We start from the raw sequence: 25,582 nt of genomic DNA, 5'->3' as shown, positions 1-25,582 counted from the left end.
TATGTATAAGTAGAATTTTATTTAGTTAGTATTTCAGGCATTTTTCATCATTATTGTACGACGTAAAGACCAATGGAAGTTTGGCGTAATGTGGATGTTATTTTTGTATCTAATATCTATACGAGCAACATATGTCAAACCGACGTCAAGAGGGGTATTACTATATGACTTAAAAGCAATTTAAATGTAAAATAAATATTGGAAAACCAAAATAAATATAAAACAAGGATAAAATTAAAACAAAGATGGATAAAATGAGAAAAGCAAATAATGAGCTACAGTAAATTAAAATGGTGATAAAGGCAATCTAACTATGCATTGAAAATTGGGAAATAAATAATTATCATATATAAAGAAGGTAAAAGTGAATATAATAAACTTAAAGAACTGAAAGGATAAAGTATTCAAGAGACCCTCTCTCTAAAGGGAAAAAGACTGTGAATCTGTAGAACTACATTCAATCCCGGCTATCACCCACACATCCACCCACCTCTAAATTGTTACCACCAACAATTGCTGGGATGAGGATAAAGGTCATCTTTATCCAGAAGGGCTTTCTAAGATATCAGAAATTACTGAAATCTTTTGGCATCACTCACATTAAAAGGGAAAAAGCCTCATGATGAAATATTCATATATTACTCAGAAGAGAGAAAAAAGCAAGAGCAAGGATGTATAAAGTAGTATGCTCTAAGCAATGAGGGACTAGGAAATAACGGGTGACATTAGGTAAGTAGAAGAAAGGAAACAATAAAATAACAATGAACCTTTGGTTTTGGTCGGCGCACTGTGTCATCTTCGTTTGTCTGTTCCCACCAATTTCGTTCCTCATCCTGCAAAGCGAGGTAGCAGCTGTTAGAAGCCATTAAACGTAATAGCAGTTAAGAGTTAGCGAAAGCAAGGCAATGAAAGCAATAACAGTAAATAAATTTAAGCAATTTAAATACTAATATTTACAGAAGTAACATTGTATTGTTTGCATTTTATTGGATGCCAAAAATAAAATAAAATGTTAGATTACATGAAAGAATAACTAACCAAGAACTGTAAGATACTAAGAACAAACCTATACAGTATACATAAATTAAATTGTTTGTGCATTACTGGCCTGGTTGTCTATACAAAAAAACTAGTTTCTACAATAAGTTTTCCCTTCTACATTAATTTTCCTAGAACCCTTTGGCTTACCAAATAATTTTCCTATCATTATCCTCTTTTATATTTAGTTTAATTTTCTAATCTAAATAATCTGACAACCAGGATAAGCAACCCTATATCCCTCACTTTTTGGTGAGTGAAATCTCCAAATCTAACCTACTAACTATAGTCCATTTCTTTTAGCGATGCTTATTTGCACCGACTCGCAGCAGTGCCCTTTTAGCTCGGAAAAGTTTCCGGATCGCTGATTGGTTGGACAAGATAATTCTAACCAATCAGCGATCAGGAAACTTTTCCGAGCTAAAAGGGCACCGCCGCGAGTCGGTGCAAATATGCATCGCTAAAAGAAATGGACTATAGATATGTAATGTGAACTGTTTTCCCTTGATAACTTAACATTAATGAAATAAATTTTCTAGATACCATCCCAAACTTTATCCTTAGTCACAAAAACTTGATATTTGAGGTAAAGAAACAAATATCAATGGATATAATCTTAACAACTTGAATATGGCCATGTGCCACATATTTTTTTGAAAATAAATCATAGCTAAATATAGCCGGAGCAACCTATTCATTCACAGAGCCTACGAAGGTCATTCAATAAGCAAATGAATATACAATGCATACACATTGTTCAGAGAAAGCAGGTATACCTTAAACGGGATAAGACCCATGCACCCAAACGTAAAGTCAACCGGAAAAAGAGTAACCATCCACCAGGGGCTAAGATCATTGCTCTATACATGCTAGGAATTCCAGCATACAAACTTCAATAACATATCATGTTACTGTGACATAATCCTTGGAAAGGGAAGGAAATCAATGCTAAGAATAAGGAGAGTAGGGTGATTATTATGGCAGTGAAGAAAGCCAGTAATACCCAAATGCATTTAATTTTGCGAGACAGATCAGATTGGTGTGGGCTGGGATGCAAGATGCTCCAATGATACACAAGAATATCATGATATATAAGGAAAAAGCTGTATTCTCGAACAATTTCCCTTTAGAAATACTGTATATCATTGCTCAAAAGTTGATTATGAACAATTACAATTGAAATAAATTTGACATCTGGTTCATTATACATGGTTTTGGCAAGTTCTGTTGGAGATACTGTATACAGCAACTCTTATCAAATTTTCTTCTTGCTTTCAGCAAAGAATAAAATATGATAATGATAAGGAATGTAGAAATAATTTCTTATGGCAACTAGGCTTTTTAGGATGATAGCCCAGAATTAAAATTTTTGTTAAAACTTTCAATATACATAGAAATTAGAACTTCCTTTTAAGATGCATTTGTCTATCGTGGATAAAAGGGATCTTACCAGGGTAAACACTGATGAAGATGCATTTCAAAGACCAATAACTTATCATCCTTTACATAACTGAACACTGAGGGACCAGCACAAGGACTCCAAAAAGCAGAGGAAGCCAGTTCACACGAGGACCCGAATTGAAGCCACTTACCATTTCCTTGAATTTATTAGCTCTAGGACTAGAAAGTGTCTCTTCTATCACTTTTTCAAAGCCCTCTTCCCCTCTTTTGGGAAACTGTGCTTGAATCTGGGCGATGATGTCGTCGGCATCTGGCGTTTCCTCCTTGTCGCCTATGTATTCTCCTAGAATTGTGAATTTGGGCTTTTCAATGACTTCGTCTTCAGCTTCGTCTTGTGCATCGTAACCATACTCGTCTTCCTGGTCATAGTTGGACTCGTCCTTGAGGGCAAAGTCCTCTGCGCTATTCACAAGGATATCACTTGTGTTGTTGACAACTTCTTCCTTGTTGGAAGGTTTGTTTACGTTTTCATTAACATTATAAGCAACATCCTCAATATTGACAGATTTACTAACATCATCATTAGCACCATCCTTAATATTGACAGATTTTTCATTATTGGCATCATCCTCAGTGTTGACAGAAGTTACTTCCCTTCCCTCAGCAGCCACTTCTGACGTGTTGGCAACCTCTTCTGTAATTTCTCTCTTTCGAATCTGACTTGAACTATCTACAGATTCTGACATGTTGGCATCATCTTCTGTAATTTCTCTCTTTCTAATACGTCTTGGACTATCTACAGATTCTGACATGTTGGCATCCTCTTCTGTATTTTCTCTCTTTCTAATACGTCTTGGACTATCTACAGATTCTGACATGTTGACATCCTCTTCTGTATTTTCTCTCTTTCTAATACGTCTTGGACTATCTACAGATTCTGACATGTTGGCATCCTCTTCTGTAATTTCTCTCTTTCGAATCCGTTTTGGACTATCTACAGACTCTGGTTTTTCTGCAACTTCAATATCAATGGTTTCCAGCATGTCAGAGAGGTTTACCTCATTCATAGCAGTTGGAGGATGACATTCAAGTTCTTGTGAGGCTACGTCAACAGCTACAGACGACTCTGTAACTGGTTCTTTCTCGAATAAGTCCTCAGACTGTGTTTGCTCAGGCTGAAAGGAATCACTTTCAGTTAGTCAATTACTATCAAATGGAAACCATCTGTTGTAGACCTCAGATAAGGAATTGCCTCGTAGTTATAAAAACTGTCACAGAGGGCCATTGAAAACGAATAATCAGAAGTGCAAAAAGAGAGCTGCTTTTTTGTTAGAATAGCAGTTAATATATTAAAACTAAATATAAAATAGTATATTTACTTTTGTTATTAGCTTTAGAATACCTATGTAAGTGCTATATTTAGTAACGTCTCTTAAACTAATAAACTAAAAGATGAAAACTCTTTGTTAAGTTTAAAAAGAAACAAATTATTTTAAAGTTACCTAAACACCTGTAAGAACTGTTGGCAGATAGAATTAAAGATAAATATGACAATATAAATGAATAAGGGCCTCTTGATACAAAAACTACACTGCAAACAAGGTAAATGACATATCATTCCTTTAAAATCCTGAAACGAAATACAGTACGATGTAAATTCTGAAGCCCTGAAAGAAATTCTGTTAAAATATATATATATTTGAAATGAAAAAGGGTGAATTCTTTAACAGCTTAATCTTATACTGCATGTATGTTCTCTACGTCTGGATCTGAAGGCAGCGAAGAGGCTCACGGAAAAGTAACAATGAAAAAGATGTAAATATACAACCAACTGGTAAAAGACAAGTAGTAAGCAGTAATCATAGATCTAAGAAAATTTTATTACAATAAGTTTTCTTTCCATTTATGAGGTTAAATCAAAGTCCATCCCATTCACAACTAGAATTAAAGTTAACTAATATATACATAAAATGTTTAATACACAGTTCTCTTGTGCTACCATAAGTCTAAATCTATACCTATCGCCTATTCTAGGAACTATTTGGATAACATATCAAATCAGTGAATATGATTAATTCATGAGAAAATATTAAGGCTACAGATTGTTTCACAAACATGAAATTTATTACCGTACAACTGTATTAAAACAGTACGAGTTAAAAGTCCATTCTCTCTTATTTCAGAAAGCCTTTAAGAAAAGAGGTTGAACCAAACAAGACATTATAGTATCATCTCACCTGGTCATTTGCCTTGGCAGGCTGTGTCTTGGGCTTTTCCTTCTTTGGTTCCTATAGAAAGTCAAAATTTAAATTTGAATTAGTTACATTTCTTTATGCTATTGTTATCTAACTTACCTATAAGACTGGTTAGTTTTAATAAACTGTCTTCTCATAACATCACCCTTCTGAGACATCCCAAAAGCATGGACACTAAGAATATTTTAATCTTATTGATGGATAGTTTAAGGTTGTCTAACTAGTGTCACAGACTAAATTACTAAATAAAACTAACAATTAGTTCATGACTCAAATAAGCTTTTCCTTTTTAATAACAAAACTTTCAAATATTCTAACTGAAATTACATAAAATGCAGTTTAGCTAACTTACAACACAACTAATCACCTAAAATAAAAGATCAATTAAAATTAAGAAAAAATTTATATCAGGACTGAAATGTGAGCTGTAAATCTAATTTTCAAAAATAATTTCTGACATTGCTGACCATTATTGTAATGTCAGTCGCCAGTACATAAATCAATTATTAAGTTAACTCTTGACACTTTAAATTTAACAATGAAAATTAAGACTTATATTTAACAAAGGGGAGAAGCATGCATGACTTGCAATAAATGTAGTTCAATGAACCACCACACTAGGAGGAGAGTGAAATTTTGTTGAGAATTTAACAGTAAATGGAAAATTGACACAAGATGAGGATGGTTATGATGGTGATGATAGCATATACAATGAAACCGATTATTCAGAATTTTGGAGAAGAAAGAATTACATAGACATAATTAATTGTAGCAAATAACATGGAAAACCACAAGAATTGATATTCCACAGGCTTTTGACATAGAATAAAAAATTAACAAACTACTGTACTGTATAAAATGAAACTAAAGTCCACTCATCACAAGGGAGAGATCGAGTTTAAGGTTCTGTGTCCAACACTCAAAATTAGAAAGTTTAATCAGATAGTTACCAATCCTGTTCCATGGAGGGTGAGGAACCACATCAATAGAAATATCATCATAAGAACAGGGAATTCCAAAGGTTAAAAACCATGGGGGTTCATTTAACCCTCCTGTTTACACCATATAGCAGTCTAATCATCATTTAATACCCAAGGTAAGACTTACTTTCCTCTTCTAGAAACAGTAAGATGCGAATGCATTGAGGGCTTAGGCTGATATTTGGAGAATTCCATTGAATTTACATTGGAATCATTCAGTCGGGGAAGACCTGACGAGGCATGCTCAAGTTTGAAGGTCTACTATTGCTGTTACATGGACATGGCCCTATGTCAGAATGGACCCTTGCTCAATGAACTATTACTGCAGTATTAAGAAAAAAAAATCAAAATTTCATCAATCCCTATGGCATCCCTAGAGCATAGTTAACCAAAACTTGATTATATCAGATGGCTATTAACAAGAGATTGCCTATTCATACATCTGCTTTAGAACCACTTTGAGGGAACTATGATTTAACAGAACATAGTAATACAGTAACCTCCCACTAGATGAAACAGATATATTCTGAGAGGGGTTTGGAAGATGGAAATTTTTCTAGTCCAGCATCATTAGGGGTTAGACAACTCCCAATCCAGCCAGAATTCCTAGCCCTCCATTGTTTTTCATCAGCTGTTCCTGCTGTCACTAGTTAACTAGGCTATAAACGTGACACGAATTCCTGCATTTAGACATTAATGGACTTAGCATTCTATTACCTATTTCTTTATTATGTTCAAATTTTACTAAACGACAATTTTAAGCTCGTCTTTTCTAGATCTCAAAAGCAATTGTCCTCTGGTGAGTGTTTACATATATCAATTGACGTAAAAAATAGCCATATCAAGGATTCCTACAGTCATTTGTACTTATAGTATAAATCTTTTAAGTAATTATTAATTGCACTGCATCTTAACTCCCTATCTTTTAATTTCCTATCATTTAAAGTATTTTCTCACATTATTACACATTCCTGCTGTGAATATATGTATTTTTGGGGCTAATGGGCTGCGTGGTCTTCCAGGACTTTCCTGTTAAAGGCTAAATCCAAGATTCTAATATGAAATGAAGTATCACATGGCCAGCATTTTAATGAGCAAAGCACAGACCCTGTGTGAATAATGGAGACCAACGGCTTCAGGATCTATTAAACCCGTCATAGCATTTCCAATGCTGAAAGTCATCAAGCATCCAATGACACATCATCACTGTGAGCCAATACTAATACTGGAGACAATACAATTGGATTTGTTTGCTCCCAGCCACTCCTCACTAGCCTCGTGCAGGGAAGGGGAACATTTGAGTCTTACTCCGAGAATGGAAGATCGTGGCTGGGTGGAAACAAAACATGTAGGTAGTATTGTCTCTAGAATTGATAATGGTTCTCAGTGGTGACATGCCATCGGTTGCCAGACAATTTTCAGTATAGGTGGTACTGTGTTAGGTTCAATAAACCCTGAACCAATGGGTCTTCCTTTTGGAGTATGCAGTGAGTCCCACTGACACTAGAGCAGAGTAGTTAATATTTCTTTAGTGTTTTACATTGTCATATTGGATTTCCTGTCCTAGCCTTTTGCAGGTAAGCCTTTCAAGACCACAAAGCACTTCCCCAAAAATAGATTTTTCTCTCAGCAAAACCCCGATTTTGATGCACATACCTCTGAGGTAAATGACACTTTTTTATATATATATAAATTATGCTATTGTACTAACAAAAGTTGTCAATAAAGAATAGAGAAAATATTTAATGTACATTTTCAAAATTAATTAAAAGTCAGATTAAAGGAAAATGTTAATCCTAATTAAAGAAAAACTTTTAGTAAGTAATCTTACACCATAAGGTAAAACAGAAGGCTTATGGTAATCAAACAGCCTAGTGTATTATTTATACCAACCTATCGTATATTTCGAGCATAATAACGTATTGACTTTTAAGGAATACAGTACCTGTAAGTTTGAGAATAAGTTAGAAGTGTTTTTACTCCCAATTTGTTAAGAAATAAGTTGACTAGCCTATGTTCCCGGACATCCAAACGCTATGCTACTAGCTCCTATCGAGGCAATACTGAATCATCTTGTATTGTAAGTATTACAATAGCTCTACTCCATTGTGAACTTTTTATTGTTTCCTTAGCATTGTTTCATATAGCTGAGAATATCACCTAAAAAATTATTATGATCCAAAAAAGGGATTTTGATGTAGGAAAAATCAATTTTTGGGCTCGAGCCATGTCTCTCCTGATGGAAGCTCCCTCTGGCAACTTCCTACTGTATAATATTTCTGCGATTGATATTACAAGAGAATTACCGTCAGGTATCACGGGGTTCCAACCCCAGGAAACGACTATCCGAAGATATCGTGTATAATCAGGGACGTATCCTAAGATAACCATAAATATCTGCACCCCAAACAGACCTTTCCCAGTCTAGTCCACTAAGGGGTAGGATAAGTAAGGGATTTTTCTGTGAAGGAACAAACTATAACTAAGAAATTTAAAGAAGGGTACAGGTATAATATAAAAGCATTTGTCAATAAATGCTGAACAACAATCTAAAACATCTCTATTTTCCATTACTGTGATGTAATGTAGCTGTGAATGTTACTGACTAATAATAATAAACAAAGACATCTAAAAATTTTAAAACCAAAAGTTTTCTGCCGCTGCAAACCTGCAAAGAAATCTATACATTGTCTTTTTAGGAATCACTAATCATTATCCAATATTAGTTCGTCAAATTCTATTGTCAATTTCCATCACTTTAACAGGCAATGTTATCATATTAGCAAATTAAAAAGAAATAAAAAGAAACAAAATTTTCAAGTTTACCTACAACCACAATCGCCAAATTCAAATGGGCAATTAATTATTAATCTTCAGGATTCAATTAGTTGTTATGAACCGAAAATAGCACCATTAGACGTTCTTGAACTTTGTCGGAAACAATGATTAATTCAGCTTCTATTCTATGTTATTAGATCCTTAAACAGGGAGAGAATGAGTCTTGAAATCCTCCGTTCCTTGGGTTAAAATGAGCTGTTCTACACCAGCCCAGCAAACACCATTTCCATCAGCTATGCAGAATGCTACTTCGCAACCATTTGTTTATCTCAGCTCGGCAGAATGTTATTTCATTACTGTATAAGTAGTATGCAGTATTAAAACTTCTTTGCCCATTGCTTACAGGCTTGGTTTCTTCTTCGCTTTCATCTGTCTCTTCTTCCTCGTCATCCTCATCTGTTTCTTCTTCGTCTGTTTCTTCCTCAGAATCTGTTTCTTCTTCACCAGATTCTTCTTCTTCTGATTCTTCTTCCTCTGATTCTTCTTGCTTTGGGGGTACAATTTTCATCCCGGGTTTAGGAGAACTTGGTATCTAATGGGAAACATTGATCATGTATAATTTGGAATGGCTTCGTGGTGTGGAAATAAAACAATTGGCTGCAGGTAGTTCCTCAAATGACCTCCTTCAGGCATAGGTAAACATCGTGGTAATATACTCCACAGAATTGTATAATACAATAGTATAAACGGTTCTGTGACTGATAGCATTATGATGGGTACCACGAGGTTGATAGTAATGATAATGATAATGATGATGAGGATGAAAAGGATAAAGTCAAATGATGCAAATAAACTTAATAGAATTTGCAAAACACAAAATAAAAACCCATTGAGATTAATAATGTATGATTCAGGAACAATTCCAATTCAGTTGCTAAGGAACACACAAAGGATCAATGAAACAAAATACTGATTCCAAAGTTCAGTTGAAAAAAAAGCCAAAGCACTGTTTTCAATTTCCAGACAAGTAGGTAATGTCCATTTCTTGCCTGTTCGTTACCGAAAGATGCGCTGACCAAGTTACTGCCCAGTATTCCGTAACTTTCTGACAATAGTGATCTTTCTTGGTTATCTACCAAAGATAAACCACACTAATTGAATGCAATCTGACCTTCTCTAGTTACACATGTTGCTATAGACTCACTTAACCCTTTTACCCCCAGGCTATTTGGAAATTTCCAACCCTTAACCCCCAGGGAGTTATTTTTTTCCCCAGCACATTTTGCAGTATATATTTTTTAAATTGCTCTAAAAGCCTTAATTTTTGTCATAGAGAGGTCAAGTTGGTCTCATTCTCTTGGAAAATGCCTGAATTTTCTCAAAAAATTATCAAAATATGAAGATAAAAAAAAAATTGTATAGCATTTTTTTGCAAGGACGTACCGGTACGTCCATGGGGGTAAAGGGATGGCTTTCGTGAAACGTACCAGTACGTCCTTTCGGGGTAAAAGGGTTAAAATCATATCAAGAAATACTTGAGCTAAATAATATTTGATCAACAATATATACCTTCCATCAGCACTAGAAACAAAATACTGATGATAGAAAGCTACACAAAAGGGCCATAACTCTTCAGGTCAACTTCATATACTTTAGGAAACTGGAGAGAGAATACAGGCAGGGCAAAGAAAGGGAATAATCTGATCATACAGAATTACTGCATCACTTACCCATTCTTCTTGTGGGGTACCCCACTGCTCTTCTACGAATGGTGAAGAACACTACGTAGAAAAAAAAATAATAATATAAATAAAGAGCAAATCTTTAATTTGAGCAACATATGAAAGAAAGAAGCAACTAAGACAATTAACAACAGATGTTAACATATCAAATAAATTATAATCTGTGTTAAAAACTTGAAAAAAAAAGATTTATACTTCTGCATTCATCATAAAATGTTAAAGAATGAATATAGACAAGTCAGAGAAACTATTAGATCTGTAGAACTCTTTAATTACAGTATCTAAGTGAAGTGGAAAATTCATTATTAGTATAGACATCAAATAAGCCATTTTACATTTAACAATATTATCATTGGTAATAGAATATAAGATTAGAAATAATATTTCCAAACACTACTACTAGAAAAAACTATGCAAAATAATTTCCAGTCAATTAAAGCCAAAAATATTGTACAACTATTCTTCAAGATTAAAAAAAAACAAGAAAAATCAAACATAAGGATTCAACTTTAAATAAATCTAACAAAGATAAGCAAAAAATGCTATAATTAGTCATTACCGTCATACATTCTCTTAGATCATGTGTTTAGCAAGTTACGTATTATTCAGAAGCAGTGGATGGAAAATTATGAACTTCGTAAGTATCTCATATATATATATATATATATATATATATATATATATATATATATATATATATATATATATATATGTGTGTGTGTGTGTGTGTGTGTGTGTGTCTGTAGAAATCACGAAAGGTGACATGTGACGAGTATAAAATGTATTATAGCCACAGAAGAAAAAATTAAAAGACTTGATTGGAGTTAGTACTTTCATCGATTAGGGACCTCAATAGATTCAACAATCCTTCGGTGGCTATAATACACGTGCACACACACACACACACACACACATATATATATATATATATATATATATATATATATATATATATATATATATATATATATATATATATATAGATGCTTATTTCTGTCTACATATGGTATATATATACATAGTGTAAACGCTTATACACTGTTGACCCCAGTTTTCACCAGTTCTTTTGATATAGCCAACTGGAAGGACATAAATTTTGATAATTTTTCATAAATCTACTGTAACTGTAAAACCTTAAACTTTTAGGCAAATCTCATTGCATAAAGTATATAAAATCAGTCATAAATCATCAATAAAAGTTCTTGATTATATTTACCTTTAAAGTATCTACAACATATTCTATCTACTCATTAAAATCAAACGTTGGTGCCTATAGTCCATTTCTTTTAGCGAGGCAGATTTGCACCGACTCGCAGCGGTGCCCTTTTAGCTCAGAAAAGTTTCCTGATTGCTGATTGGTTAGAATGATCTTGTCCAACCAATCAGCGATCGGGAAATTTTTCCAAGCTAAAAGGGCACCTCTGCGAGTCGGTGCAAATCTGCCTCGCTAAAAGAAATGGACTATAGTCGTTTGCTAAGTTTCCAAATACTTTCCACTGGGGAAAAACGAGGGTCAACACTTTCATTTATGTGAGTGCATGTTATGAACTACAGTGTTATAAAACTTTAAAAGAAAGTAGTTCACGATTAAAATGGAATGGTTTGTAAGCCGCTGAGTAAGCGAGAGTGCAACTGACCCGTGAATTACTTTCCTCCTTTAAATGTGGGACATCTAGGTTGGCAGACTTCATGTTCTGTAAGGCAAACAAGCAAAGAAAAAGAAATGCAACTTAAAATCTCACCAGAGAACTTCAACGAAATACAAAAATCTAAATTGAGAATTCTGTGATTATGAAAAAATGAAATCAAAATTCAATAAAACTAAAAAAGGGATTTTGACGAAGGAAAAATCTATTTCTGGGGAGAGACCTGTGACGCCCGGTGAAAAGGGTCCTTCTTTACACTTTTCTAATATAAATCTTCCAAATATACTAGAGAAAGATAAAAGCATGGAATGCAGAGGTTACAACCCTCGCGCGAACACCTTGTTGGTGTCGTGTATTTAACAAGGGCGTGTGTAAACCACTATTCACAGGCTGTCTTCCATTTAGATAATCCCTTCATCAAAGGGGAGGGCCGTGACAGGCCCTAGAGAATACAGTTGGACTACCCCACTGACACCTAATATGTGTTACTCGTGGCAATTACAGTTAGTTTGCTTTACTGTGAAATGGAGTACAATAGTATGGAAGAATGTGATTTATGTAAAATATCCCGATGAAAATGAAAGTGTGAGAATTTTTATTATAGAATTTTTAATGCAAATTTATACTTATAATTTACTGACTCCCAGGTAAGAAATTTGATGCCCTGTGATTTAAATCAATATCAAGTTATATTCTAGATGTGTATTTACACTTTTGATTTATCAATTCCTGAAATTGGTGAAAACAATAACTACAGTTATAAATTAATAAAAGGGAGACAAAAGTTTTTTAACAATTAGTGAGATATAACATTCAGGATAAAATTAATAATGAAATTTATAAGATCCATATTCTTTAGTGTTGACCAGACAGAGAAATGGGAATGTGTAATATCACTACAGTCCACTGAAGAGATTACCATAGTCTCAGTCAACATTTAGCCAACAAGGCATAAATTAATACAGCAATTACAGTTCATACAATATATTCATACTATAACGTATTTAACTACTGTACAGCGACATAAACTATACTACAATTTTCCCTGTATAATAGCATCTGATTTACTATTGGACCACTGTGTAATAAATTTGAATATAACCAGGTCATTCCTCAATCAATGCACATAAAACTGAACTGACACTATTAGATGGTACTGTACTCTTAAACTTACCTTTTCACTTATCGTTGGTTTGTTTGTGTACTGAAAGAAAAGAAAAGAAAAAGTGAAGCATTTAGTAAGGCGTTAGTACCAAGAGTGTGCTCCTGTAAATAATAAAGATAAGTATTACAATTAGTACTACAAAGCATCACACCAGTAACTGCTAATCCAGACTGACGCAGGTTCAAATATCGACACGGGAGAGTCGACTCATCTCGACGCGGGAGTTCCTGATCGGCAAAACAGGAATAAGTTCCGATTATTCCCTCCCAAGAGAACTGACTTGCTTGTGCGAATTTTCACAGACAAGATGTTTTGAATGAATACTTTTACTGTGGATAGAACGCCTTGAATTTTTTAAGTCTCACAATCTATTAAAATATGGATTTTTCCATTCTCTTAACATAGTAAAATGATAATAGAACAAATTTTATTTATCAATTGAGATCTAAATGAAAAACAACATTTAGTATACAGTATTTACTAATAGCAATTGATAAGCACACTTCAAATGACATTTCCCTTCCCCTTGAACAAATATACAAGTAATAATATTGCCATGATAAAGAAAAAACTGAAATTTGTGTGGCCTTGTACAAAAGCTAAGAAACTGTCCACCAACACCACCTACCACAGGAAATAAAATTGTTTTTAACTCCAACCAAAAGGGTTCATGACCCTATAACAAGAATTGAAAAGTGATCCATGCTGGCGAGAGTAAATATTATTTGTAAATTCCTTCAGAAATTTCATCTATGAATGAAGGCATGCTTCAGAAATCCTGGACTTATTATCCTCCGGCAAATAATAATCATTCCTTAGGCATATACCAACTTACATTATGCTTTTTGCTTTGCATAGCATATTACGTTACTGCCATTACTTGAGAATTAATGCACACTGTTTCACCCAATGGTATATTAATATTACTATATTAATATGTATCTTATGCAGACTTTAGCTTTTTCTTATTTCTTTAGTTTTGCATGAATTTCTGCCAAAAAAAAAGACAATAAAATAAATAAAAGTAAAGACACAAAAGACGAAAAGCCGAAACGAAGCCAAAAAAAATAAAAGACTGAAAACAAAGGAGAATGATATGTAAAGAAAACAAAAATCTGTAGTTAGTTCCAACATCCTACTTAGTATCTGCAGAAGCAGCAACGACGCCACTACGTTTCAAAACGAAGGCGGTGAATAAAAATGTTAGAGCGTATTTCTCTCTTCTTATTTACATTCCACTAAAGATACATACTCGATTATTTGGTTCTGTCTTGAGGTTTTTGACATCCCTCGCTTGCTCTTGGCCGCCAAACTTTCTCTGATCGACAGGTTTCAAAATTGACTTCAATTCCTCCTTTGGTCGGCCATCTTTGTCGTAGCGTGCCTGAGCCCTGTTTATGATTGCTTCCTGTTTCATCTTCATCTCCTCCAAAGCTGTCATGGGTCTATTGGTCTGCTCCTTACCTTTATTGGGCTCATCTTTTGCTTTCAAATTTCTGTTAAGGTCTGTCTTGGCATCTTTATTTGGTTCCTGAGGTCTAGAGGTTTGGTTGGCATTCGGGGTATCCCGTTTGGCCGGGTCTTTGGTGGTGTTGGTCACATTCTTTTCAATCTCCTTTTGGGCTTTGGATGGGCCTAGTAGATTGCCTCTCTTCTCTGCTTCCTTATCTCCCTGTGATTTCTTAGGGGGCTCTTCTGGCTTTATTTCTTTCTTCTGTGGCTCATTCTTATTCATTCTCTCTCTAGGAGTTGTTTTCTCAACCCCTTGGCTGAGCTTTTCATTTTGATTTGTCCTATCTCTCTGGGTTACTTTCTCGGGTTCTCGAGTCTGCTGTTGGCGATTAGTCTTATCACTCTGATCTAACTTATCTTTTGATATTGTTTTCTCTGGTTCCCGATCCTTCTGATCGGTTTTATTTCTCAGATTCGGTTTCTCAGGCTCTCGAGCGGATAGCCTATTGGTGTTATTTTGATTTGCTTTATCTTTAGGTATACCTTTCTCTGGCTCTTGATTCTGCTGCTGGCGATTCAGATTCACCCTATCTTTCTGACTCACTTTCTCTGAATCCTGACTAATCTGACGACCAAACTTGTCTTTCAGGGCCTTTCCGTCATTATTGACCTTACCACCAGGAGCTTTGACCTCATTATTGAGCTGGTTATTGACCTCATTTCCCAGGCTCTCATCATTTGCGCTTGCATTCTCGCTCTTTTCATTCTGTTTTTTCTGTTTCTCCTGTTTTTGGTGTAAACTGAGTCGTTTCTGGCGTTCGACGTTTTCATCCTGAATCTTCGACTCCCACTTGTTGCGAATGTCATTTAGTTTCGGGGCTGGCTTCGACTGCTGTTGGGGTTGCGAGCCGCCCTCCTTGGACTAATGGGAGAGGGACATAAAAGGGGGCATGATCAGGGCAAATTTAAGGAGAAAATGATGATAGTAAAACGCTACATGTAATTGCCAGTAAAGGGGACGAACAATTTTCAAATTGTCAAATAAATATCTTTATTGAACTCACCTGGTTCCTTCTTACTTATTCAGTGAAAGAGAGTAATTTAGTCTATAAATAAGAGTGTAACGGACCCACTGTTTAATAAAAACTCTTCTATTACATCACCAGTGATTTAATTACCATTAAGATATTGTAGTACTGTATATAGCACCCAATACAGCGCAGTATACTTTAGTACTGGATGAAATATATCAAGAGTGTTTTACACACTTTAGAAAGAATTGGATTCATCAACATATCATGCATCGCCTCATCAAATCAGAAGTCAGCTATTTTCCTCATATAGGTGTACTTCTACACCTATAATACAACCTTTATTTTGAACCAATGTAGAACCATCTTAATTCTACATCCCTGACCTGGATTGATTCCTTCATCCTGTTAATCAAAAGGTTACAAGAGTATATTTCATTATTCATCATCTGGTCATTTGCCGAAAGTTTTCACCATCCTGAAACAGCATCACAATTATCCATTCTTTGGGAATGAAAAATCCAGTCATGCACGGCACTCATTTACAGTAATGTCGTGTGGTCATGATTTCATTAAAGTATAAAACTAAAACTAAAGTATTTCTGTCATAAAAATCATCTCTGAAAGTGGATGTATGTGCATAGCTCAACATGTTAATTTGTCCGTTTAATGAATGTGAGTTACATGTGGGTTGACGAAACTGCGTAACTTAACATGTTAATTTGTTTGTTTAATGACTAAGCTAAAGTAGTGTTGATAAATGTTTAATAAGTTATTTATTGTTTTTATTTTACAGATTTTATTATCATTTGTTTATTAATGCATAGATGGGATTAATTTTCATAGAAATGAAAATAGGATTCATTTCATAGAAATGACATGTGAGTTTCGAGTTGACTTTCTGTTTTACCATGAGAAACCTAAAAAAAATAAAAACTCTAAAAGATTCAAGGTTAAAATATATCAGGACTTACGCAAGAAGGCTTAACAATGCAAAAAGACGCGATAAAACATCAACTGCTTTAGAATATAAATAAAATAAATTATCATACATCAAAACATTTACTTATAACATCCTGCCTTTCCAACTTGGGTTGTAGCTTAGCAAGTAATAAGAACATTTTACAAATAAAAACAAAAAACATCTTTATCATTACAAGCTAGGCTATAACCCTAGTTGGAAAAGCAAGATGCTATAACACTTATGGCATCCTGCCTTTCCAACTTAAGTTGTAGCTTAGCAAGTAATAAGAACATTTTACAAATCAAAACAAAAAACATCATTATTATCATTACAAGCTAGGCTATAACCCTAGTTGGAAAAGCAAGATGCTATAACAACGATAAGAGTAAAAAGAATAACAATGAGCAAACTGAGAGAATAATTAAAGAATACTGAATGCATCTATCAGCTACTAAATTATCAAGGAATAAAAAGAATTTGTGGTATATCAATAAAGCTAAGAATAAATTCATCAGTAAAATACCTTAAGGCAAAGCATGGTTCGGTTATTGTGTTTCTTATCTAAGAATCCACATACGCATATTGCACATTGATGTGTAGTTTTTACAATGCTCGTATCGGAACTACAGTAATATGAATGATATAAATAAATATGCATTTCTCACTTGTGATAGGTATACATGAATAGAAAATTGATATTGTATTATAAAAAAATAAATAATCTAAAAATAACAGGAGTCTCTCTCTTGCATATTTTGGGAATAAAATAATTCCTTGCAAAATAATCAAACATTAATATAATTACTGTATAACTGACATATTTTTTCACTGAATACACTCCATATAAAAAGAATCTAATTCAAGAAAAACAATTTTATTCATTATTAAAACTCATCTTACAAATTAAATATAATAAAAATAAGAAATTGTGCAGCTTATGCACTCAATAAAAAATATTTTTTTTTCATATATATAAATATATTTTGCCTTGAAAAAAACGAGCATGCATATCAATCAATTAAATTTCACTATAGAATAAAAAATAATCTTCTTCCCCTATTAATCTAACATAGATTTTAACATTCAAACAAAGTTGAATTTCTAAATTGTTTCCATTGCATTTTCAAGAGATAATTGGTCAACCTTACCTGCTGTTGATTTTGTTGTGTTGCAGATGGCTGCGCAGGTGTCCATGTCTGTAAAATGAAGTAGATATAAGTATTGCATGGTAAATTATGAGTAATGTACGCATTTATTAACATTGCCAAAAGATATATAAAAATTAATCAAACCAATTGCGAATATTATTATTATTACTAGCCAAGCTACTACCCTAGTTGGAAAAGCAAGATGCTATTAGCCCAAGGGCTCCAATAGGGAAAAATAGCTCAATGAGGAAAGGAAATAATGAATCAAATAAATGATGCGAACAAATTAACAATAAGTCATTCTAAAATCAGTAAGAACGTCAAAACAGATGTGTCATATATAAAATATAAAAAGACTTATGTCAGCCTGTTCAACATAAAAACATTTTCTGCAACTTTGAACTTCTGAAGTTCTACTGATTCAACCACCCTACATATATGGCAGTAAGGAATATATGAACAACATAGGGACATTAATAACAAAACATAAAGGGAAGATTTATTCAGAATATTCATGGTATTTCTCCGCATAAATTGAAATACCAAAATTGCTCCTAAATACAAAATGAACGACGATACTATATCTAGTAAAAAACTAATATATTTCCTCAACAGAACAGTGTGAAGTATTAGTGTACTTTTGATGCAGATATATACAGTAAAAGTGTTACTATTCTTAAATCATTATTTCCATAATAAATATAAATATTTCCTGTGGGTATAAAAACAAACTCACTTCACATGTACCAGTAGTATTATGAATATTATATGTATCTTATGTATCATTTAATCTGTACTTTCAAGTATTAATTCACATGTTGCATGTCATTGGATTACTGTAATACCTGTACTTATAGTAATATGATATGGCAATATCAATTTATTATTGGTATCACTGTTATCTGTTGTTTCCAATGATGCAGTCCGTCCCCAAGTCTGTCTTCCTGATAAATTATCTTCTATTGCATCCCAAGGATCTTGTAATAGACGTTTAGGACCTACTTTCTAAGTTGTATCCTTGGCCCTCCAACTTTGGTTACAGAAGTTACCAACACGTACATATTTTTTTTTCAAAGTGACTTATGACATAATTTACTGAAATATGTTCCCATAATGCAGTCAGTCTTCTTGATAAGTTATCGTCTATCGAATCCTACAGATTTTGTATTTACTCGTAATAGACTTTAAGAACCTACTTTTTAAGATGTATCCTTGCTTTTCCAATTTTGATTACAGACGTTACCAACACGTACATTTTTTTTTCAAAGTGACTTATGACATAACCTACTGAAAGTCTCATTAAGTACCATAAATCATAAAAAAATTTCCATAGCAAATATGAATAGGGCAAGGCTAAATGTCAAGCAATAAATTTATTACTAACTCATTACGTACATTAACCATAAACATATTTCGATGGCACGTATGAATAAGGTCAAGTGATAAATTTATACATAAGAAAATTCATGAATACACACTTTAACTCTTTCTAAAATTCCACATTACCTCATCATTATCGCCTTCTACTTGTTGGTCTTGATTGTCCTGTGTGATCAGTACAAGAATTAGACAACTGTTAAATTAGCAACAAAACAAAAATAATTCTACAGAGCTTATTGCTCGAAGAAAAAAAAATAGATATTAAAATAGGAGAGAAAAGCCTGTATGCTTGGGTTCATACAGTTATTGTGACTGCTACAAAGTAAGCTTTAGTGATGCTTTAAGAAAATATGAATATTAAATAGAAGTAAAAGCAATAGTATGTGCTTGTAAGCAGAGTTATTGCTTGACAAAAATATAAAAGCATAGGTAACAAATGAATATTTGTTTTTAAGTATATTAGAGAGCACAAAATAAACTTATCTGTAAGTTTTTCACAAAACAAGAAAATTTAAAAATAGTTTCCTAGATAAAATAGGTTAGTAGATTATTAGATCTTTTATATTCTGTTATCAAATTGAAAATATATTGGTTATATTGGTAAGTCACTAAAAATAAGATATTTTTATCTCTTTATCAATGAGGAAATTGGGGAAACTTTTCCTATTCTATTTTTCATTATCTTTACATTAAAACATTCTAAATTTTTATAAGTTTCATTAGACGGTCGTCAGATAATACGGCATTCTAATTTCCATTTAATATTATATATTTCCCGGTTGCTCTGTAATGGGATACATTTACTAAACACATGCACATATATATATATAATATATATGTAAATATATATATATACATATATATATATATATATATATATATATATATATTACTGTATATATATATATATATATATATATATATATATATATATATATATATATATATATATACATATATATATACATATATATATGTATATATATATATATTATATATATATATATATAGATATATGTATATATATATGTATATATATATATACATATATATATACATATATCTATATATATATATATATATATATATATATATATATATATATATATATATATATATAGATATATGTATATATATATGTATATATATATATATATATATATATATATATATATATATATATATATATATGTATATATATATATATATATATATATATATATATATATATATATATATACATATATATATATACATATATCTATATATATATATATATATATATATATATATATATATATATATATATATATATATATATATATTTATAATGTAGGTATTTGATTCATAATTTTCCAATGATATCTACATGCTAAATATTACAGAAAATAATAAAAAAATAAACAAAATAAAAAGCAATTCATTAGTGCAGTAGTTATAATGGTTTATAAAGGTTAAGAATCATCTTCATCTGGCATTTACTGCGAAACTAAGGTTAAAAACTTATATAAAAAAAATTACTTACTAAAGTGGATTTATGTCGTGGTTGTTGTGGTGGTCCAGGACTGTTGTTCTGAAAAAAAGAGTTTGGAATAAAATTTAAATTCTTCAGTGCTAGTTATGTTGGGGGATGAGGGTATGCAATAGCATAGTGCTAAATTTGGTATGATTACTTAAATGTACAGTATATATATATATATATATATATATATATATATATATATATATATATATATATATATATATATATATATATATATTTATATATATATATATATATATATATATATATATATATATATATATATATATATATATATATATATGTAATATATTAATTAATCATATATATTATATATACATACTGTATACTGTGTATATATATATATATATATATATATATATATATATATATATATATATATATATATATATGTAATATATTAATTAATCATATATATTATATATACATACTGTATACTGTATATATATATATATATATATATATATATATATATATATATATATATATGAATTGAAAATATAGTTTAAAGCACGAAAAAAAATATGGCACAACAAATGGCTGAATCTTATCATCAACACGATGCAACATATATATCTAATTGTAGTTCTACAGCGTAATAAATAAATGAGGAAATAAGCGACAAATTAGTGTTTGATGCAAACAATTATTAAATTAAATAAATAGGGCCCCAAATGTCGTCACCAGGCTGAAAAATAAATGGCTCAAAATAAAGTGCAGAAATCATCGTCTCATTTAGATGATGTGTTTTAGAAGAAAAGTCTAAATATAATAAAGGCTTTTAAAAACTGATGTGCAATGAACTAAGTTCAAGATAATCTTTTTTATGCAATGAACTAAGTTCAAGATAAGCTTTATTATGTAATGAACTAAGTTCAAGATAAGCTTTTATATGCAATGAACTAAGTTCAATATAAGCTTTTATATGCAATGAACTAAGTTCAAGATAAGCTTTTAAAAACTGATGTGCAATGAACTAAGTTCAAGCTTATAAGTTCAAGATAAGCTTTTATGTGCAAGGAGCTAAGTTCAAGATAAGCTTTTATATGCAATGAACTAAGTTCAAGATAAGCTTTTATAAACTGAAGTGAAATGAACTAAGTTCAAGATAAGCTTTTTAAAAACTGATATGCAATGAGCTAGGTTCAGAATAGGCTTTTATAAGCTTATGGGCAATGAACTAAGTTTAACTTAAAGCCTTTAAAAACTCCTAAGGTTAAGATAAATTTTTAAAAACTGATATACAATTACGTTCAAAATAAGCTTTTAAAAACTGAGGAGCATTGAACTAAGTTCAGAATAAGAAAACAAATTGGTTATAATAGCAAACTATAATTAGAAATGCACTTAATCAGCGATTAGCAAAAGTATATCTCGTGTTTACAGTTTAATATCAGCAACTGGATATATATAATCAAAGCTGCCTACATATGATCATTCAAAGCATTGCATTTTACAAATATACAGATTCTTAAATTCGGTTTGGATAATCTACAGTTAAAACCCTCAAAGCAAACTGCTTTATCTTAAAGCTGTAAATTACAGAAATTCCAAATTTTGAAAAACTCACAAATGATATTTGATAACAGGCAGTATTACAGCAGTTCCTGAATGCTGTTTTGCATACAGTATGACAATTATAATTGCCAACATACAACATACAACGAAACACATATAAATCCCTGTCCACATGATCGAGCATTCCCAACGGGCAAACAGTGATACCAAGCCACAATAGTTAGTAAGAATGAGGGTTAATGACGTCAGAAGCGGGAAAAACACAGACAGGGATCTAGCATCATACAGTGTTGCCAGATCCCTGCCTTTAGTTTTCCCGCTTCTGACGTTATCAATCCTCATTTTCACAAACTATTGTGGCCTGGTATCACTGTTTGTCCGTCGGGCATGCTCGATCGTGTGGACAGGGCTTAATACACCAGTATCTCAGTACTGTTTGTGCACGGAAATTGAAGAATGCAATTATATTAATTAACAAATATTACGTAATAGCAAATACTACAGAGAATACCACCATCTTGATCGCGATGGCTTACCGCAGATCGGAGATCGTTTCTCCAATTAACGTTTTTCTTCTGTAAAGAAAGTATTAATTTTGTGGTTATTAAAAGAAAAACCTTTTCGATTTCGAGAACGATTTTTGATCTATATTATTAGCTGATCTAAGGTACAGTTGGACACAGGAGTCCTGGTACACCTCGCTACGAGGAAGCGTACCCAGCCACATCCTTACTGCATGGCGAGTTCCTGCGTTTAGCTCAACCAACCACCACTGCCATCTCTCTTTACACTTGTCTGTTTGAGTACTCGCTGCGAAGTAAGGGTATGAAACGGTGCACTTCTCCAGAGCAAAGTGTGCCAGGAAATCCTATGTCCAGCTGTACATGGATAAAATTAAAGCATTTCTATTGGTCTAACGTTAGACTGTCTATGCCTTACTAAACTATTTTCATTTGAAACTATTCATTTTAACACATATTCCTCTTATGGCTGAACTGTGTATACATGAATATACAATAGTTGTGAAATGAGGATCATCAAAAAGGAATGTATATATATACATATACATAAAAACATAAAAATACATTAAAGTACAGCTGTGTTGGAATATCTGTCATAATTCTAATATAAAAACCACGACAAGAATTATAACCAAATGTTCAAGTTCAAGATATTATGAATTTACAGGAATATAACTCCTTTTCAACCTGTTGGCAATAAAAAAAAATATATTCGTTTAAAATTTCAAGAGAAAAACTTACCTGGAAGTGAAGCCCTCTCAAAATATAACTATTCATCTTGAAGAAACATGAAATTACTAATAATGAGATAGCACAGGAAGAAGAAGGGTTTTGGGAGCTAAGAAAAAAAGAGGTAAGGAGAGAATTTTGAAGTTTGGAGGAAACCTATTCATATGAAACTTTTTAATTATCTAAAAACTTGTTTTACTCGGTTATTCTAAAACTCTTCAATTACAGTCGTATTTCTTTGTAACTTCAAAATAACTTAAAAAATGCCCCAGTTGCTCTTTAAGAAATGATTCCTACAGTCTTCATTTATCTTTATAACTATCCTATCACCTTTTTTTCCACCTATCCTCTAAATCTATATCCAAATTCCATTCGGTCTTACCCCATCTTGTTTTCAATTACTTTAAAATACCTTTAAAAATCCTTTAGTCAATTCCTAAGAGATGATTCCTACAGGGTCTTCATTAATCTTTATAATCTTTACCATCTTTCTCCCACCTCTCTCCTAAAATCTATATCCACACTCCACTCGGTCTAACCCCATCTTCAGTCATATTTCTTTGTAACTTTAAAATACTTTAAAAATCCTTCAATCCATTTCTAAGAAATGATTCCTACAGAGTCTCCATTAATTTTTACAATCTTTCTTCCAACTCTCTCCTAAAATCTATATGCACATCCACTCGGTCTTACCCTATCTTCAGTCGTTTCGTTATTACTGGCCCACCAAGGTACTGGACTGCTGGAAGTCCCCTTCTGGAATGGTGTTAGCAAAGGGAAGATTAGTAAGTGTTATTAAGCATAAAATGCTGGCTGGAACAACCACCGTGAGAATGATTTTACAACGATATTATTATCATTATTACTAGCTAAGCTACAACCCTAATTGGAAAATCTTTATGCTATACGCCCAAAGAGTCCATTACTACAAATATTATTATTATTATTATTATTACTAGCTAAGCTACAACCATAGTTGGAAAAGCAGAATGCTATATGCCCAAGGGCTGCATCACTACGATACTATTATAATCATTACTACTAGCTGAGCTACAACCCTAATTGGAAAAGCACGATGCTATATGCCCAGGAACTACAACAGGGAAAAAATGGCCCAATGTGGAAAGGAAATAAAAAAATGAATAAACAACAAGAGAAGTAATAAACAATTAATATAAAGTTATAATAATAAAATGTCTTTCATATACATAAACTATAAGGAGAGACTTAAGTCAGCCTGCTCAACAATCAAACTAATTCAATCTGTGAACATTTGATGTTACAAGGGATTACAGAACTAGAGTTCAGAAAAGATTCATTTCTTAAATAGCTCAAAAATAATGATACAACTAAATCGATCTTTGCAAATGATATAAATGAATTTTAGAGTTCTAAGGGATAAAAGCCAGAGTTCGAATGTAGCAAGTTACGTGTTCGTAGAGCAAGTGTGGCTTACATCAGAGGACTACCAGGGGGAAAGTAAAGTACAGTAATAAGGATGTTTACTTCACATTATGCTGGGAAATAAGAGAGCCTAAAAGACTTGATTTTATATATATATATATATATATATATATATATATATATATATATATATAATATATATAATCTATCTATCTATCTATGTATATGTATATATATATATATATATATATATATATAATCTATCTATCTATCTATGTATATGTATATATATATATATATATATATATATATATATATATATATATATATATATATATATATATATATAATCTATCTATCTATCTATGTATATGTATATATATATATATATATATATATATATATATATATATATATATATATATATATATTATATATATATATATATATATATATATATATATAAATGTGTATATATATAAATGATATGTATATGTATATAAATATATATATATATATATATATATATATATATATATATATATATATATATATATATATACATACATATATCTTATGTATATATACAGTATATATATATATTTATATATATATATATATATATAATATATATATATATATATATATATAATCTATCTATCTATCTTATCTATCTATATTATATATATATATATATATATATATATATATATATATATATATATATATATATTGCCTAAACATCCCTTCACGTGGTTGTTCCAATACCATATGGACAAATACAAAAACAGAGACGTCATCAATATCATGACATCATCCGTTTCATGACGTCATCAATTTTATGACGTTTCATCAAGTATTTTGTCCGAACTGAATAAAAATTGGGA

General features: G+C 31.8%; 1 protein-coding gene across 1 annotated transcript in view; it reads right to left on the bottom strand.

The window, feature by feature from the left end:
- The window catches only part of LOC137628280 (trichohyalin-like), a 63,244-nt gene that overhangs the window by 18,237 nt on the left and 19,425 nt on the right, over positions 1-25,582 (bottom strand). The window contains exons 2-10 of the mRNA XM_068359442.1: positions 23,985-24,047; positions 20,506-20,553; positions 19,107-19,145; positions 17,601-17,648; positions 14,258-15,379; positions 8,856-9,044; positions 4,677-4,727; positions 2,631-3,614; positions 768-833 (exon numbers count right to left, since the gene is read on the bottom strand). Of these exons, the coding sequence (XP_068215543.1) occupies positions 768-833; positions 2,631-3,614; positions 4,677-4,727; positions 8,856-9,044; positions 14,258-15,379; positions 17,601-17,648; positions 19,107-19,145; positions 20,506-20,553; positions 23,985-24,047 (2,610 nt within the window). The remainder of the gene's footprint in view (positions 1-767; positions 834-2,630; positions 3,615-4,676; positions 4,728-8,855; positions 9,045-14,257; positions 15,380-17,600; positions 17,649-19,106; positions 19,146-20,505; positions 20,554-23,984; positions 24,048-25,582) is intronic.

This window comes from Palaemon carinicauda, chromosome 36 (genome assembly GCF_036898095.1).
Source record: "Palaemon carinicauda isolate YSFRI2023 chromosome 36, ASM3689809v2, whole genome shotgun sequence".
Classification (NCBI taxonomy): Eukaryota; Metazoa; Arthropoda; class Malacostraca; order Decapoda; family Palaemonidae; genus Palaemon; species Palaemon carinicauda.
This window is presented reverse-complemented; position numbering and strand designations above follow the sequence as displayed.